We start from the raw sequence: 17,637 nt of genomic DNA, 5'->3' as shown, positions 1-17,637 counted from the left end.
TTGCTACTGCCAGCACAACAGTGGAAGACCCACGTTGACTTCACTATCATGTTGTATATCTAAGCATTTTCTACTTATAGTATTAATTCATTCTGTTATAACACATAAAAAAAACAATATCAATAATATGTTTCTCTGCTATTTTCTCTCTCTTAAACTCTCTCTCAAACTCTCTCTCATGTTCTTCATTTGATTGGATTACATTTGATTGGATTACAGATCCTAATACTAGGTTTAGAGGGAGGATGTTGAAAATATGATAAAGCTTAAGCTTTAGAGAGTGGTGACGTCAAGTCACTAAATCTGGAGAGTGGTGCCCTCAAATCACTACCTTTTGTATCCCATTTTGTGTTCATCATCTATCAAGCAAATTATATATTTTCCGCTTTTATTTTTATACTCAAAATTATCAGTTCTTTACAATCACCCAAACTGAATTGATCAGAACCAAACCTAAGATGAACAACCCATTTACCACCTGATAAAGAATCAAATACATTGATGCAAACTTGCAACCAATTTCTTTCCATTAAAACTTGCATTCGCCACAGTAAGGTTCACTGCGGAAAAATGGCTCTGATTTCTTAGCTAGATTACAATGCCTACAGCTCTGGATCAGTGTAAGCAGCAATACATAATGAATGGGAAAAACATTGGAAATATTTACATGGATTTCTAACTAAAATAGTTAGGAAGCTTCATCAGCAGGGCTGTCAAATATTTGTCTAGCTGCAATCACCTTGTCAAGTGTCTCATCAGGAACTGTGATTCCACTAGTTTCCAGATCAGCAACAATGGCTACTGCTGCGTCAAGTTCTCCGAGATCAAGGCACAAAGTGATGATCTCATCATACAAAGGACTGTATGCAGAAAAAATATCAGTTAGCATAACATCTCATTATTCCCTAAATTTTTAGTAAACAGAAGGCTAATTACACCCTGAAATGTTTCTTCTTTGTCAAAGAATACACGACTTCATTGTAACATACTATGTTTGCTTAGGAGTTTTATAAGCTACAGGTTAGATTTGGTAGCTCATCTGCTATTCAAGGAGAATATCTATTTTTGAAACTTTTCAAAGGCATGTATACTCAAAGAGTTGAAGAAAAAACCAAGTTAGAATCGAAATCCCAAAACTTACCTTCCAAATCTGTAGCCAAGACTGTGTGTAGTCTGTAAGATTATCAAGAAAGCTGAAGGTAGAGGAGCTTTAATGGCAGCACGTAGGATTATGGCACAGTCCCCAATAGTTGGTATACCACCCAATTCTATTACCTGAGATAAAATACAACTGTCAGCTATAATTAACAGGTTTTTCAAATTGCCATCAATCAGCAACTAATCACCATCAACTAAACAAACAGAAAATTTTGTGAGCTGATGTTGTCAGCTGAAAGAGCTCAAGTCTTTTGGAATTTTTTCTCATACTTGAGATTCTATAGAAAAAAGCCAAAGCAGGCTCTCGTGAAAAGGGAGGAATGGTGATGTATAATTTTTTTTTAAAAACTTGCCTTCGACATGATTTTGATTGCCAACTCAACCTCCCATTCTTGAGACCACCTCCGAGGAGGTCTGTTCTTCAACTCTCTCTCCCATGTCCAGCCCCAGGCATCAGCAAGAGTGTACATATTTTCTACATCGAAAATATTCCTTTTCCTCATTTCTTCAAAAGCCTCATATAAATCTAGGGGGAACCAGTCATCGTCATCATCATTCTGCACAAATGGCATAGAAAGCGGTAGGTAAAAACGTAATGACCAAATCTATATCATTTCTAGCTAGCAAATAGTGTAATGACCAAATCTTTTACTCTTTACCCAATAAAATATATCATATCAATATTCAAACCTGCAAATGATAAACTTAAGAATTTCTTGTATTCCCCCAAGAGGAACATAAATATAAAGAGAGCAGTTTCCCATTTTTGGGGGTTTTCCCCATTTTGACAAGGGGAAATAAGTCCAAATACCAAAACATTACAAATAAATATCATGATGCGACCCAAAAGAAATTAAAACAAGTGAGACTCCACATCGACTTTGTTAGAAAAGTAGGAAAGTCAATGGCTTAATGAACCCAAGGCCAAATATACAAGTTATATTGCACAGTAACTACATTTTTCAACTTTTAGTGCTGATTGGTTAGAGCATGCTTTACCAACAGCTACACTTTGAGTTACACTCAAGTCCACAAAAAAATCTCTCTTAAAACAAAGGAACACTTGATAGTTGATCCCATTATCTGAGCCCATAGTAAGCGATATAACACCATGAACATGAAAACAGGCTATTCTCACTGCATGCGGGATCATCCATGACGAAGGAAGCTCGGAATCAAGAGTGTACAACAGAATGACCTTAAGCATGCACATGCTAACATATATAATACAGCAAACAACAGTACAATGAAAAGCTGTCAATTTTGGGATTTTTGTAAAACAACAAGCACCCAATTATACAAAACCTCTTTTTAGCATGATGTAAAATTCAAATTAGCTGACTGCTGCAAAGCCAATTGTAGAAACACATAGTACATTGATGCATGATACTCAGAAGATGAAATTAGAGTTCCTTCCACATGAGACTTAACATGTTTTACATACACAGAATACTTCCACTAACTTGGAACCAAGAATGATTAATAGTAGGGAAGAAGACAAAGCAACATGCAGAACAATAAATTGTTAGCAAATGGAATAATTAGCATACCTCTGCAGCCCTTCTAGCTCTTCTCCTTGATTTTTTTGAGGTTGTTGGCTGATCACCATCTTTTAACAATTGGACTCCAATCATTTGAAGAGGTTTTTTAGCTTCAACTTCCTTGTCCTTCACCCTGTCTACCAGGTCTTCCTGACCTTCAGTTTGTTCTACCTCCACTTCCACTTCTGCTTCCTCCTCCTCGTCATCGGCTTCATCCTCTTCCACTTCTTTTGTACCATCATCCACAATATCTGCATCATCCATTGTCTCTTCTGGTTCTGACTCTTGCCCATCCATAGGCTTCATATTATCATAGATTACTCGCTCCCCAAGAAAACGACGCTTCCAAAATTCTGTGTTGCCTTCTTCCAGTTTGATCCTTGAAATTAGTTCATCCAGCTCTTCATCAACCTGCCAAAAGAACCTTCATTGAATAAAAACCAAAACAGCATTGAACATATATAACAGGGAAAATGGAAAATAAAGGAAAGGATAGCAACAGATTGCAATCAAGTTCGTCATCAAGAGATCACCTCCTCCTCTTCCTCCAGAACTGGAGGAACCCATAGTGGACGACCACGTGAGATATTAATTCTCCTAGCCTTTTGCACTCGCTGATAAAGCACATTCCTAGTTCCATCAATAGGGAGATCTTGGGCTTCCAATTCTTCTTTTAACTCAGATACTACCATCTTACTAGCTGCTTTGGGCTTTAAAATATTTTTTTCACGGCCTTTTATTATTTTCTTCAATCTTTCCTCCACTCTTATATAATCAGATTCTGATGCATTTGCTCCAAGAACGGCGGGTCCTTCATTCCTCAAGTGTCTCAAAAGCTTCCTGTGACGTATCTTCCATTCTTCAAGACATCTTTGTTTGAAGGAGGTTTCCACTGGATTTGAGTAAATGAACCCTTCTACATCAGGATCCAGGGGAGTTTTTCCTCTTCGAGGAACCCAGCGTTTGCGTTCACCAGTAAGCCCTCCCTCTGAAATATACCTGGAGAATAATCAATTCACTAGAACTTACTTAATTTGCAATGTTTGCATAGTTCTACTGCTAGTATTATTACTAAATATATACAGCCTGAGGCCACAGCTCAAGAAGTAGTCAGTAATTACCTAGCCATGTAGTCAACCTCATATCCGAGCTCAGCCTCTTCTTGCAAAGGCTCAATCCATGAGCTGATTAATGTCCTATATTTTCTACTCAAAATCATAGCTCTAGGTGGAATTGGCTGATTATCCTTGGCCATGGTTTCCAAAGCATCCAGCAATTCTTCAATTCTTCCTGTCTCCACCCAAATCACAGCAAAAAAGTATCAAACCTTAGGAGCCCAATGTTTCAGAGTAATTTTACTGTTGACCTAATGAAAGCTCAACATTTAATAACTGAAACAGGCAGATTGAACAGTTTAACATTCAAGAGTTAGTTGCCAACATGGTTTTTGGCACTTTATGACATGCCTCATTATCATAGAAAACTAAGCTGAATTTTCACACTAAGGAGGATTCTCTTTAAAGATAACGAGTCATAGTACAAAAAACAAGAAATGCCAAAATATTTGATCTTTTCCTTTGGAGTTTGGACATTGTATCATGTACTTATCTTCTCAGGTTCTTTCAGGAGTTGCAACTGGAAAAGGCATAACTAACTGAGAATTTCAATCTTCTGCAATAAAAAAATACTTCCTAAACTACTATGGTATGAACAATTTATAAAACTCTCTGCCATCATGCAGTATCAAGAGCATATCCATTGAATAATCAGACATGATTATATCTTAATTAATTATATGCTTCCATGATTAGTATTATTAGGACAAGCATTCAATGCTGAAGTGAATTTGCTGTCTTAAGACAAAGTTGCTACTTCTGCTAGTGGCATAAGCAAGAAGGCTGAATTTTTCACCTTCTCGACACAAGGCTCGGAGATACAGAGAAAGTGGATCGCCAAAGTTCCCTTGGCTATGTAAAAGTCTTGTGCCCCCTTCGAAATTTTTCAGTGCACGGAAATGTCGAATAGCTTCGCGTATCACACAGTATTTGGTGAAGCATTCCACCAACAACCTGAAGGAATCAACATTTTTAGTGCCACAAGAAATTTGAAATGTAATTTGGATAAGAAAGGGAAAGAGCTGTAAGTTATCTAATTCCAGAGAACAAGGTGAAAATTTCCTAGATTGAAAATAGAAAGACTGACCAAGAAGCATTGTAAAAAACCCTCAACAGGCGACAATCAGTTAGGTTTTTAAAAACTCTCATTAAATAAATGATCTGGGAGCTGTTGTTTTTTACCCTGGGCTAAAAAAAAAAGAATGAAAATTTTGACCTCATCAAAATCTACATTCAGTCCTTTGCAAAATAGTGGCTTAGAACTAAGAGGTAGCATGCTTTTCCACTAAAAATGGAAAGTTGGGATTGAACCAGCTGACCATTGTTAGTGCTGTATGCCTAGTCTTATGCCGCATAACTCAACTTCACACAAAAAAGGACACACATTCAACAGTTCTTTTAACAGCAAAAGACAAAATATAAATACTTACACATGTGTTCTCATGTTTGGCTGTAGCCTTTTATGATCTTCAACCATCAAGCCAAGTAGCTCAGCAACATCCTGAACCCTAATTCAATATAAACAACACATTTGTAATTACACCTCCCATAGGATCAGAAGTACAAACTTAAAAAACTCAATAACCTGCAAACCAAGTATTATGACATGTTGACACAAACGAACAGGAAAAGAGAAGACTATTCATTTTTACAAAATGGAAGAATACCATCATATCTGCCAAGGCGCCAAGGCACCAAAGCAAAAAGATGGTGACCAAAATATGATATTAGGGATTCAGATCAATCAAGCAAAAATGGCAAATAGGTCAAGGAAAAGAGAAAGTAGAGACTAGTGAATAACAATACAATTCAACTTTAGGATCATGCTAAACCCAAACGAGTTTGGCTACCCTACATATTCAGACAATTCAACCTTTGACATACTCCCTTCGTCCAAGATTAGCTTTTACACTTTTCATTTCCATCCGTCCCAGATAGTTTTTACACTTCTATTTTAGGAGAGACCCCGCGATTATTTTATTACATCTCTCTTTCCACTACCAAAAAGTTAGGGACCACACTCTCTCACATTGAATTAAAAAAAAAAAAACCTCACTATCTTCTATCACATCTCCAATAAAATAATATTTGATAACCAAACAACAACTTAACTCCTAAAACTTTGTGCCATGATAAGTGTAAAAACTAATTTGGATCGGAGGGAGTATTTGGTTTTCGCTTGTGAACTCTGTACAAATCATAACCTTACATTTCAATTTTGGTACATAACACATGGTATGGAACTAAGATATAAGGTTTTGAGGACTGCTCGTATTGCTTCACCCTCTTGGAGCTGGGTGGAGTAAAAAGCTAGCATGGAAGCTTAAACGAACAAGAGAGGAGGACAAATATAATGGCCATTCCATGGCCTAATAGATACTCAAGTGAAACAAATCAATAAAAACACATATCTTTGAAGACCACTTATGAAGGTGAAGAAGAATTTAAAGTTTTAAACCAAATGATTTTATAATTAAAAATAAAAATTCATTAAACGGAAAACTAGGAAGTGCCAAGCTACTCATTCTTATGCAAGAGGAAACTAGAGGGGAAATCCCTAAGACTTGAATGCAAGAACTTCAGCTAGGTTCTTCATCTAGTAACAGGAACTAGTATTCTAGAATTAATAAATTAAGAAGCTTGATTACTACAACTAAGCTAAAATGATGGGTGAAAAAAAATACAAATATACCAAAGGAAAAGAAGGGAGAAGAGTACAAATCTAGACTTGCAGAAGACACAGCAAAGTCATCATAGCCAATTGACCTATACGTGGATACATATCAAGTTGGGATTACTTACTCACCTATCATAGGATTCAGCTCTTGTATATGCTTGGATCACCCAATTATATGTCTCTGTATCAGGTTTCATATAATCTGGCAAGCAAATCGAGAAGTAAGATCTAAAAGCATTTTTTATAGACAGTTAGACGCAATTGAAATTACAATCTACGGAGTTCAGTCCTGTGCTAGAGATTTCTCATACAAATTCTGCAGTAGTTTTTTAAAAAAATTGGTAGTTGCAGGCTTTCTTTCATCTTATGGAAGATGGGATCTATTCGTAGTGTAGTGGTACATGTTGGGCAAAGTTAGTTATCATGTTGTCAGCATAGCTGATTGATACAGAATATATGTTATAATCCATATTGGTTATATTCCTAATACAATCAGGAGTCTCTTTGTAAACCCTGTAAATATTGATCAATGGAATCACACCAATCTAGACCTGGTTATTGGACAAGGTAGTCCAATGGATATAGGGTTAGGGTCAAGTTAATAGGGCTTTTATTGGGCAGGGCTCTTATTGGACAGGGCCTTTATTGGACAGGGTAATTATAGGGTCAAACTTATACTACAATTATTTTGAAAATTAAAATAGTAATGATACAAAAAATTACGTGTATAGCTTCGTATTTACTTGTACTTGCACATGGCTCTTTTGTTTTTCATTTTTCATTGCTCGTTTATTGACCCGCCCAATAATGACCCCCTAATGACCCGCGACCCGCTTTTGACCTGCCCATTATCGACCCGCTAAAAATGACCCTTTCAATACCCGACCCTCTTTTGACCCGCACCGACCCTGACCCGCCCCGCCCGATAACCAGGTCTACTCCAATCTAAGGAGATTTACACAATCCAACGCTGATATATTTTTATGAAATCCCAAGCCAAAATGTACCATGAACATATTGAGTATCCTATATTTTTCTAGTTTCTCAGTTGAAGTAAGGTCTTGTTCAAGGCTTAATTCTAAGAAATTGTTCATAACTTCTGCACATTGTAATCTTGTCTTTATCACCTCAAAGATTGCAGTATGATTTCAAGTGTGAGTGATGATCCCCTATCCTCCAAGCTGTCTAAAAGGCTTTTGGATTTTCTGTTCTTTCTATTCAATATGGCTGTCTGTGTTTAACATGTACCACAACGCATAGTAATAAACTAACAATTTTATCATTAGGAAAAACTATTGCTGGGTCTATTCCATTCAAATTTAACTTTATATTCTTTGACTATGATGAAAAAATTCTTTATCTGATACTCTGATTACACATCATGTTAGATACTTCTATCACGTGATCAAATTTTGTGCGGGTTTGAAACATATTCAAAAGCTTAGCTTGTTGCGGTGGTGAAGAATGTATTAAACTTACTTTTTACATTCTACAAATTAAACAAGGACTAAAACCCTTATTGCAAAAGTTAATATACATATGTTGCAAATAACAACAAAGACACCAAAGAGTCAGTGGAAAGATAAAGGCACACCTTCTCCGAATTCCATGTTCTCAAATGTTGCAAACGCTACTTCAGGTATTCCACAATTTGCCTACATTGTCCAATTTATAAGGGAACGACGTGGATAAATACAGTTAGGCAGGCAATAGACATTAAAAAGACGTAATCTGAAACATCTTCCACATGCGATAATATCAAATTATAAAAAAGCAAAAGCATAGTGATATTCAAGTTCTCCACCTGAACACTCAAAAGACAGTTAAAATGAAAAGTCGTAGCCATCCGACCAGCTGCCTCCATTTCATAAGCGATAGTTAAGGCATTAGAGTGATCTCCAGATTTACAGTCTTCCTCAATCATAAGATCATAAATCTCATCAGTAGCCCTCAATCCACCCTTAGCACCCTTCAGAAACACCTTGTTTGCATCTTCTAAATGGTTGCTTCTAACCAACTCCTCTGAAAACAAAAGCTTAACTCACTATGGATAAATCAAAAGAAAATCAAGAAACGACCCCAAAAAGTATGACCCAAATAATATTATACCAACAAGAACCAACCAAGCTTTGCGAATGTCATAATTCAACTTCTCCATTGCTGCAAGGATTTCTAAGCCTCTGGTAGCACGTCCTTTTGACCCAAACAAACGAACTAATGCTACAAATGTCTCGTGGAGAGGAACAAGCCCTACACTCAGTTCTCTTCTCAAGGATTTCATCTGCATGCATTCAAACCCCTCAAGTCATTAATGAACACAATAGTACAATCCACACCAGATAACTCAATGGGTTAACTTGCTAAAACAGATAAATAAAAGTACTTCCTCCATCCAACTTTAATGTGCGGGTGATAGAAGTTTGAGGACGCACGCGGAAGTTTTGATTGTTATCATTGATTACATTAATAAGAATTGTACAACAATATTTGCTTTGGTAGAACACTTGTTTCTACCCCTCATATTTTGTGGGAGCTCTCTTAATTGGCTCACCCTAAACTTATGCAAATACAACCTATTTATAGTTGTTGTATTATGATTTCTAGATTCTTCTACTCCCTCATTATCTAGACTTTTCTTAGGATAATTCTAGACATTTCCTAAGATTATTCTACATTATAATTTACAATTATATATTTCTAGATGGTTCTACATTAATACATTTCACTGCTAGATTTCTCTAGATTAATATTTCAACATATCTATGTAGTAGGAAGTTAAATTATGAATTTGCCCGTATTACTCTAACCATTTTTAGGACACTTGTAGAAGTATGAATTATCAACTTGTAAAAGCTGTAATTATGTTAATTGACAATAATGTGGCATATTAGAGTGGGACAGACGGAGTAATAACGAATATTAACAATAGATTTTGACATACATAGAACATAATCATATCAATAAAATTGCAAAATCACATAACAAACCATCATTTCAAAAATAAAATAAAATTCAGGACTAATCATTCTGATAAAATGTCATTGTTTAGATAGATATATAAAGGGAAAATGAGAGAGAAAAGCGAATTACAGCGCCTTCTTCATCGGCATTGAGAACATGAGCAACAACCAAACCATGGTAAGACCTAGGGCCAGGAGTAAGACCAGCAACAATCATATCATAAATGACGTCGGATACTCCAATTGCATCTCGATTTCTAGCTTTACTCATCAGCTCCTCCATGAATACCAGCCTTAATCCCTTCTCTGCCGCCGAAGACCCCGCCACCGAGGTGTCGTCCCCCTTGGGCTGTCGCCGCCGCCTTGACTTTCGCTCCGTCGTTGATACCGCCGATACAATGACGGAATTAGGTGGTTTAAGTGGCGGAGGAGAGAGAAAGTGAGGAGAGGGATGGAGTGTGGGATTGAAGGGGAGGAATTTGGAGGATAAGATGTGCGCCATAGCTGAGCTCTGAGAGTGCTGGAGAGCTATGAAGGGGGAAGATGGTTGGATAAGACTTGGGTTTTAGTTGAGGTTTAAGAATTAAAATAGACATCTGGCATTCTGGCGGGGTTTTCCTCCCAGTTACATGGGCCGGGGCCCGGGGTAATACTATGCTTTTTACATTTGACGCCCGAATGCAAGAAATATGGAGTAACTCGTCTCGTACTCGCATAACCATTAACCAACACAACTTATTGTCCATGTGGCTATACAAAAATTTGTAACCACTTTTACAGTTTTTTTTTTGGTTTGACAAGAGAGACTAAGAAAACAAAGAACAACAAAATAAAACAAACAAACTAAAATCGATGAAGAAGTAGATGTCGATGACGAGCCGACGTGGCTAAAAGATGAGCAGAGCGAACCAACAAACGAGAAAATTTATGAACCGAAACCCAAACCAAAGACCGCAACAGATCACCAACTCCCGAACCACTCAGGCAACAAACGTCAGAGCTGAGTGAGAGTTCAACATGAAGAGCTGAACTCAAAACACAAGCTTGAGCACCGCCACTTAAAACACTTTTACAATTGTATACTCTATTGAACTACTTTTCGTGCACTAATCTTGTTATTGTCCTGATTTGTAAGTTTATTACTCTGTATCAAACTTTAGCCAATAAGAATTGTTATCCGCCCACTCTATACCATTCTTTGATATCTATCGAAAATCTCAACAATCTTAAATCTATACTAATATTTTAAAACATAAAATTTGCTATTGAACTAAAGCACCAAAAAAAACTATTGAACTACTTTTCGTGCATTGATCTTGTTATTTCCTAATTTGTAAGTTTATTACATTGTATCAAACGTTAGCCAATAAGAATTGTTATCAGCCTACTCAGTACTCCGTACCATTCTTTGATATCTACCGAAAATCTCAACAATCTTAAATCTATACTAATATTTTAAAACATAAAATTTGCTTGACATGATGTCACGTGTGTCGTGTGATTTTTATTATTTTTGATAATAAATTTCTATTTGGGGAGTTTCACAATTAGGCACTTGCAGACTTGCAGTCCATGAGGACAACATCAAAAGTGTTGCCATCCCTAAAAAGATCTATGGCTTTTCCATTTTCTGCCACTTCAATTTCAAACCCATAAACAACCAACATCATTTTCATAAAGCTTCTAAAAAAGAAATTATCATCTACTATCCTAGCTGAATTTTTTTTCATCCGGTTTTGATGAGCTACTTGCAGTTTTTCCACCCACTTTAACAATATTGCTCCATTGAAATAATTTATAGTTAAAAAAGCTAAAGAAACTAAAATCAATAATAATAAAAGTAAACAGGACATTGATTTTGAAGTTACATACCAAAGACAAAATATAACCAAGCAAATTAGAAATCAACTTCATGAGTCTTGTTCACTTCTTTGAGCCATCTTTAGAGGACAAAAGTTGCAGTCAATTCTTTCACAATTTCTTTTAAGATTCGAGCAAATATACATATGTATCCATGTTAACACGTAGGGTGAACCAATTTGCCAAAGACGACTACTTGTCTCCCTTTGTACTGTCTTTTTTAGGAATATCTGTGTCCAGTTCTTTGGGTTTTGCCTTCCCAGCAGCCCTGAAAAATACAGTAAAATCTCATGAACAACGAGTTGCTTAAATGCAAGCTAAATATACTGGTAAAATAACCGGAAAAATGGAGTAAGGCAAACCTATCATTATTCGACATATAGGCAATATCGGTTTTCTCCACCCTTTTACAAGCAACGCTTTAAATGAACACTATTTACAATTTTGATTTCTTCTTATGTGCCTAGAACCTAAGTTCATATAAAGAGCCTAAAATCTAATGCATGTTTACAATTTCCATTATACACTTAATTTAATAACCAAGTCTAGCTCTATTTCTTTGATTGGTGACCAAACCTTGTGATTACTAACTCTCACCCTTATTACCTTGCTTAAAAAAAAAAAAAAAGAAGAAGGAACTCTACTTCACCAACTTAAGTGAGCAACAGATTTATCAGCCCGCACGAGTGAATTACTGCAAAGGGGATATGTTAAAATCTCAAATACAAGCACAAATCTTTCCCAAGACCAAGCTTTCTCAAGACCATTGTACAGGAAATGGCTAGAAATGCCTTCCTTTGATGAGCTTTACCAGACAAGCCTGAGTGACTAAAAGGATAGAAAATAAATCAAAGATAAATCCAGCTCCACACTGAAAGAGCCCATTCAGTGACATGACTGACAGCAGTGGTTATCAAAAACTGTAGTTCTTGGTGGTGGGCGTGGCTGCTAGTAGTGGACTACTGTAGTGGTGGGTCAGCAGAGATAGAGAGGAAGTTGGAAGTTGGAAGTTTGAGTAAAATTTCAGGTACATACACAACTAATACAAGAGGCAATAAAGCTTGTTCCTCCGATTGAAGGTGACTTTGGGTAATTGCAGTATCTGTTTTCTGACAGATGGTGGTTGTGCGATGTTTATGTGGTGGTAGTCAAGGAAGTACCGAGGTAGTAGAAGAGCTTATCTTCAAATCAGGCCTATGTACTAGCATAGTAGCATCATTTATTTTTCATTGATCACAGAAACTAATTGAACGCTTGTTCAGAATTTATTCTGGTATGGTGGGTTGTGAATCAATTTAAACTTATTTAAAAAACAAAAAGGCACATCATTTAATCATATTCCTAAATTAGAAAGTCACACGCCGAGGATGATGAAAGAACAGATATATTGATAAATCACATCAAGTCATAAATTCATGAACTTGCAAGTATTATAAGTCCATAACCCAACAAGAAATTTAGAGAGTTTTTACAATCTTCTCTTCTATTTCTTTGCCTGTGAGGCTATCACTATAGATCAGCGATTAGCTTATACGGAGTAACATTTTATTCCAGAAATGTATTCCAATATAATGTAGGATATTTAATCGGAATTTCTTCATAAGTCAGATCATATGGTAATAAAGGCTCATCTGACATCTCTTATCACATGAATCACATCAGGACATGTTTTGTACCATGGACTGCTGAAAATTATCATGTATTTTATCCCAGTCAGTAAGCAATGCGAGTAGGTATGCCACTTCATTGATCCTTTCCAACGTTTCATACAAAAAACATATTAATATATTCTTGAAATTGTAACAGCCACAAAACATCAGCTTCTTTGCTGGGATGGTATTGACCGATATGATGATTGGTTTAGGTACGCCGGTCGGCCTACTACGAGTACCTGTAGCCTGTAGGGATTAGTGTGTGAGACAATGAATCCGCTGTGAACGTCACAGAGTTCGTGATTCTTTTACTTCGGACAGGGGCCAATCATGGCGTGGGAACTCACCGCTGGTGGTATATCGTATCAGATTGCAAGGACAGGTGAGGTGAACCAACTATTATTTGCAAGGATGCAACTATTTATGTCTTTAACACTAGTAATTTTTTTTTACATATAGTTGTTTTGTTTGATCATCAAAAATCTACACAGACTCAAGTTGAAGTAGGGGACACTTAGACAAGTCACCTGTGTCTGACACTTCTAGCCAAGTCTGAGCAACATAGTAGCAGCTAGCAGGTGATAGCGGTACCGTAAGTCAAATATATCCAAGCTCAAAGAAATTCATCTGATTGTATTCTTAATTCTTATAGTTCAGGACCAATTCTATTATTCTATAAGGGGATCTAGAAAGCAGTACCTGGTATGAGATCAAAACTAAAATCAATCTCTCCAACTGGGGGCATTTTGAACATTTCATCATGATATACATCAGGAAAGAGTGAAAGACACAAACTACTACTATATCCTTCTATAAAAGTGCAGGTAGTTCTAAGTTAAACACATCACAAAGGTTCGCAGAGCAACTCTTCCGGAAAGATTTATGAGCTACAAAAGTGGACAACTCAACTATCAGACTATTGCATTCCTGAACGGCTTATCATCAAGTTAACCAATTCACCCCAAATGATAATCTGAATGTTTACTCTTGGTTCACCTTATAATTCAAACTCTGTCATGGTAAGAGAGCATTTAATGCAAAATATTACAAATTCACCCATTGAAAGAGAAATAAAAGTGGGATTTTAAAGTGTAGTCTCAAATTTCATGTTTGGAAAATTTGCAAAAAAAGATGGGATTTCTATAAAGAATTATGGCAGGTATAAATAGATAGGGAAAGTAGCAAGAACGAAATTTCCATTTGCTGCTGTTTCACCTTATTTAATCATTAACAGTTTAACACCCCTCCTATCCGCTGCCAATGTGGAGGAATTATAATTGCCACAAACAGCAATAAGATTGCCTCCATGATTCACAATCCCCACCTTAAGCATTCTGATCTTAAGGGAAAGTTTTGACTCAATTTTAGATTTCTACACTTCTAACAAAGCTCTGATTCAACAGTTCTCTTTAGAGTGGTTTCATTTTCCCCACCTCTATGTTTAAAATATTCTACAAAGGTTTTCCTGCAACAATTTCCATGAGTCCCCATTTTCTGTAATAATAGCCTATGACCTTTTTGAAATCATTCATCCTTAATGGTCATTCTCAGCCTTGCTTCCCTCTGAAATCCACAAGGCTTAGTTTCACACATTGTCATAATTCACTCAATGTTTGCAGCAGCATCCACCACATCTTAATATAACTGTAAATGATCTGACATACTATCTCAACACATGAGATTAACACCCCACTCAAATCAGATCGATTTCATTAATTCCGTACCTAAAATGCAACGATTTAAGTAGCAAACCTTGCTAAAGTACAAAAAACCATCTTCATTTAGCCTCCTCAACTGCAGTGCATAGAATTGCCTCAAACCTTTCCTCCCAGGATCGCTTCTAATATCCTAATCTCTAATCACTACAATTCGTATTTTCCTTTTAGGCTTTACCACGCTGTTTCATTAAAAATTATGATTTTGGTCCAAATTGAAGCGTCGAAATGTCAATACGGGTGCTTGAGGTAACAGGAAAAGTCCGAGTAACATAGCCACCTACAAATGGCTACAATATAATCCCTCAGGCCCTCGGCAACTCTAAAACTAGCTATTTAACATCTGGGTTTTGCACAAAAAGCATCAAAAAATTACTATTATCACAGCAATTTCCTTTCTGTCCCCATAATCAAAACTATAACCCAAAACCCAATTTCATCAACAGCAGTTGCAGCAAAACACATCAAACAACAGAATCTTGAAATGACAATAACTATTCAACAAATATTAGCAAATAAAAACACCCATAATCTGAAGAAGAAAAAAAACAAAGAGAAAGAATGAAAGAGTGAGAGAGAATATACTTAGAAGCAGCAGAAGATTCTTCTTCGAGCCAATTGCGAATGTGACGAACATTGCGACGGAAAACAGCAGCAGATTGTCTGACGTCGCCTTTGGCAAGAAGAACTACAGCACCTACTGCAGCTACTGTCACTATGAAATTCGTCAATGCCATCTTCCTTCTCCTTCAATCGTTTTTGGTTTGATGTGCGATTTTTAGCTTTGAAAATTTTCAGTTTGATGTTTTTTCTCTTCTCCAAGAAACTTTTTTTTTTGCCTTTTCTCTTTTTTTTCTATTTTCCAATGTCAATTATGAATTTGAGAAGGACATTCGATTTGGGTACCCAAATCTGAATGGCGCAAATTTTTGGCTATACTCGGGTACAGCCAAAGCTGGCTGTACCCCATCCAAAACGATGTCGTTTTGTGTTGTTTAAAATGAACATTAATATACTGGTACAAAAATGAATATTTACTATTTCGGAAATGAACATTTATTTATTTATTTGGAATGAACATTTACTATTTTAGAAATGAACATTTATTTATTTATTTGGAAATAAACTACAAAAATGAACATTTACTATTTCGGAAATGAATATTTATTTATTTATTTGGAATAAACATTTACTATTTTGGAAATGAACATTTATTTATTTATTTGGAAATAAACAATATAGGCGCTTGTAAAAACATAAGAGATCAATGAAGTGAACAATTTCATTATGAACATTAACCATATATTTATTGTGAACAAACAAATAAACAAGAAAGAACAAATAATTCAACAAAAAAGAACAAACAATATAAAAAAGAACATAAAATCCCAGAAAAAAGAACAAACAATACAACAATTATGAACAATTTTATGATGAATTTTAAAGCCAACATGAAAGAACAAACAATACAACAATAAGTTTGATGAATGAATTTAAAAAACAACAAGAAAGAACAAACAGTACAACAAGAAAGAACAAACAATACAAAAAGAAAGAATAAAGATTAATGAAGAGTTTAATTATGAACATTAACCATATGATTATTATCAACAAACAAATAAACAAGTAAACAAGAAAGAACAAACAATATAAAAAAGATCATAAAATTCCAGAAGAAAGAACAAAAAATACAACAATTATGAAAATTTGATGATGAATTTAAAAAACAACATGAAAGAACAAACAGTACAACATGAAAGAACAAACAGTACAACAAGAAAGAACAAACAATACAATAAGAATGAACAAACAGTACAATAAAAAAGAACAAACAGTCGACAAGAATGAACAAACAATATAAGCGCGTTGTTTTGGGTACAGCCAGAGCTGGCTGTACCCGGGTACAGCAGTTAGCTATATTCTGAATTGGGCTTACACGTTCTGAATTGGGCTTACACGTTAATGCATCAATCGCTAACTGCTGTACCCGGGTACAGCCAGCTCCCCAAATTTTTGGCTGCATAGCTATGCATGCAAAATTGCATGCATATGAGCTTCAACTGCTTCGTTTTAGCAGTTTCAGCCTTCCTTTTTTAGTGTATTATTCTGTGTCTTTTTCTTCTTCTTTTTTTCAAATTTTTAATTTTAATTTTTTTTCTTCTAAAGATTGTATAACGCTTTTTTCCCCCAAAAAAATCTCATTATTTGAGTAAGCTGCAAGCACAATAAGGAACAAACAAATGGATATTTAAAGTAACTTAATGAACATTCATGTTCAAAAAATGAACATATCATCTATTTTTTTATATGCTTCTTCTATTTTAGTTCTAAATTTTCTGCTTCTTTCCTTTCGGCTTCCACTTTTTCGTTAGACCGGTCGTTTTTCTCTTTCAATCTGCTTCCTTATTTGCAGATTCTTTTCTTGTTGTTTTTGCGTTCAATTTTTGCAGCCTCTCTTAATACCACATCTTTCATTTCTGAATCGGTTTCTTTTTTTTCTTTTGTTGGCGCATTCATATTAACCTTTTCCTTCCTGCATGAAAATCATAATGTTGTTAGTTGAACATTGTTCTGTATAAATTGAACATAAGACTTAAGAAACTGAACATCCCACAAAGTGTTCTTATTCATGAACATATGATAGTTTATAAGTTGAATTTAGTTGAATATGATTCGTTATAAGTTGAACACGAGACTTGAGAAACTGAACATCACACAAAATTGTTCTTATTTTCATCTTTTATAAATTGAACATCATCTTTTATAAGTTGAACATGATGAGTTATAAAATGAACATGACAATATTTAGAAAGTGCCAATTTTGATATTTTAGTAAAGAATAATGAACAACTGCTTATTACTGTTGCTACTTGCCTTTTTAGTTGAACATGATTCTGTACATAATTCTTTATAAGTTGAACATGAGACTGAGAAATTGAACATCACACAAAAATATTGA

The 17,637-nt window shown here is 35.5% G+C and overlaps 2 protein-coding genes across 3 annotated transcripts; both read right to left on the bottom strand.

Annotated features, from left to right (window-relative positions):
- Positions 1 to 360: 360 nt before the first annotated feature.
- On the bottom strand, positions 361 to 10,026 carry LOC110792506 (uncharacterized). 2 transcript variants are annotated; one of them, XM_021997327.2, is made up of 13 exons: positions 9,582 to 10,026; positions 8,601 to 8,772; positions 8,296 to 8,513; positions 8,086 to 8,146; positions 6,621 to 6,693; positions 5,245 to 5,322; positions 4,611 to 4,768; positions 3,821 to 3,989; positions 3,233 to 3,698; positions 2,709 to 3,110; positions 1,512 to 1,715; positions 1,142 to 1,275; positions 361 to 860 (listed from the first exon to the last, which is right to left on the bottom strand). In XM_021997327.2, the coding sequence occupies exons 1-13, from the start codon at positions 9,951 to 9,953 to the stop codon at positions 689 to 691; spliced, it is 2,679 nt and encodes an 892-aa protein (XP_021853019.2). In that variant the 5' UTR covers positions 9,954 to 10,026; the 3' UTR covers positions 361 to 688. The 2 variants fall into 2 exon arrangements, with proteins under 2 accessions (XP_021853019.2, XP_021853020.2); XM_021997328.2 differs by lacking the exon at positions 9,582 to 10,026 and having other exon boundaries at positions 8,615 to 8,766.
- Positions 10,027 to 11,259: 1,233 nt separating this feature from the next.
- LOC110792501 (uncharacterized) lies at positions 11,260 to 15,539 on the bottom strand. Its single transcript, XM_021997321.2, has 2 exons — positions 15,264 to 15,539; positions 11,260 to 11,579 (listed from the first exon to the last, which is right to left on the bottom strand). Exons 1-2 carry the CDS (start codon positions 15,413 to 15,415, stop codon positions 11,504 to 11,506), a joined length of 228 nt encoding a protein of 75 aa, XP_021853013.1. The 5' UTR covers positions 15,416 to 15,539; the 3' UTR covers positions 11,260 to 11,503.
- Between the last annotated feature and the right edge of the window lie 2,098 nt (positions 15,540 to 17,637).

Source organism: Spinacia oleracea, chromosome 4, assembly GCF_020520425.1.
Source record: "Spinacia oleracea cultivar Varoflay chromosome 4, BTI_SOV_V1, whole genome shotgun sequence".
NCBI classification, from domain to species: domain Eukaryota; kingdom Viridiplantae; phylum Streptophyta; class Magnoliopsida; order Caryophyllales; family Amaranthaceae; genus Spinacia; species Spinacia oleracea.
This window is presented reverse-complemented; position numbering and strand designations above follow the sequence as displayed.

What these genes read in the sequence shown, in the direction of transcription:
- LOC110792506 (XM_021997327.2), bottom strand. Translation starts at nt 9,953, where the DNA reads ATGGCGCACATCTTATCCTCCAAATTCCTCCCCTTCAATCCCACACTC. An exon ending in ACTGTCTTTTGAGTGTTCAG is followed by an intron (nt 8,147 to 8,295) that starts GTGGAGAACTTG and finishes TGGACAATGTAG; the next exon opens with GCAAATTGTGGAATACCTGA. An exon ending in GAACATGGAATTCGGAGAAG is followed by an intron (nt 6,694 to 8,085) that starts GTGTGCCTTTAT and finishes TTTGCTTGCCAG; the next exon opens with ATTATATGAAACCTGATACA.
- LOC110792501 (XM_021997321.2), bottom strand. Translation starts at nt 15,415, where the DNA reads ATGGCATTGACGAATTTCATAGTGACAGTAGCTGCAGTAGGTGCTGTA. An exon ending in GAATCTTCTGCTGCTTCTAA is followed by an intron (nt 11,580 to 15,263) that starts GTATATTCTCTC and finishes TGTATTTTTCAG; the next exon opens with GGCTGCTGGGAAGGCAAAAC.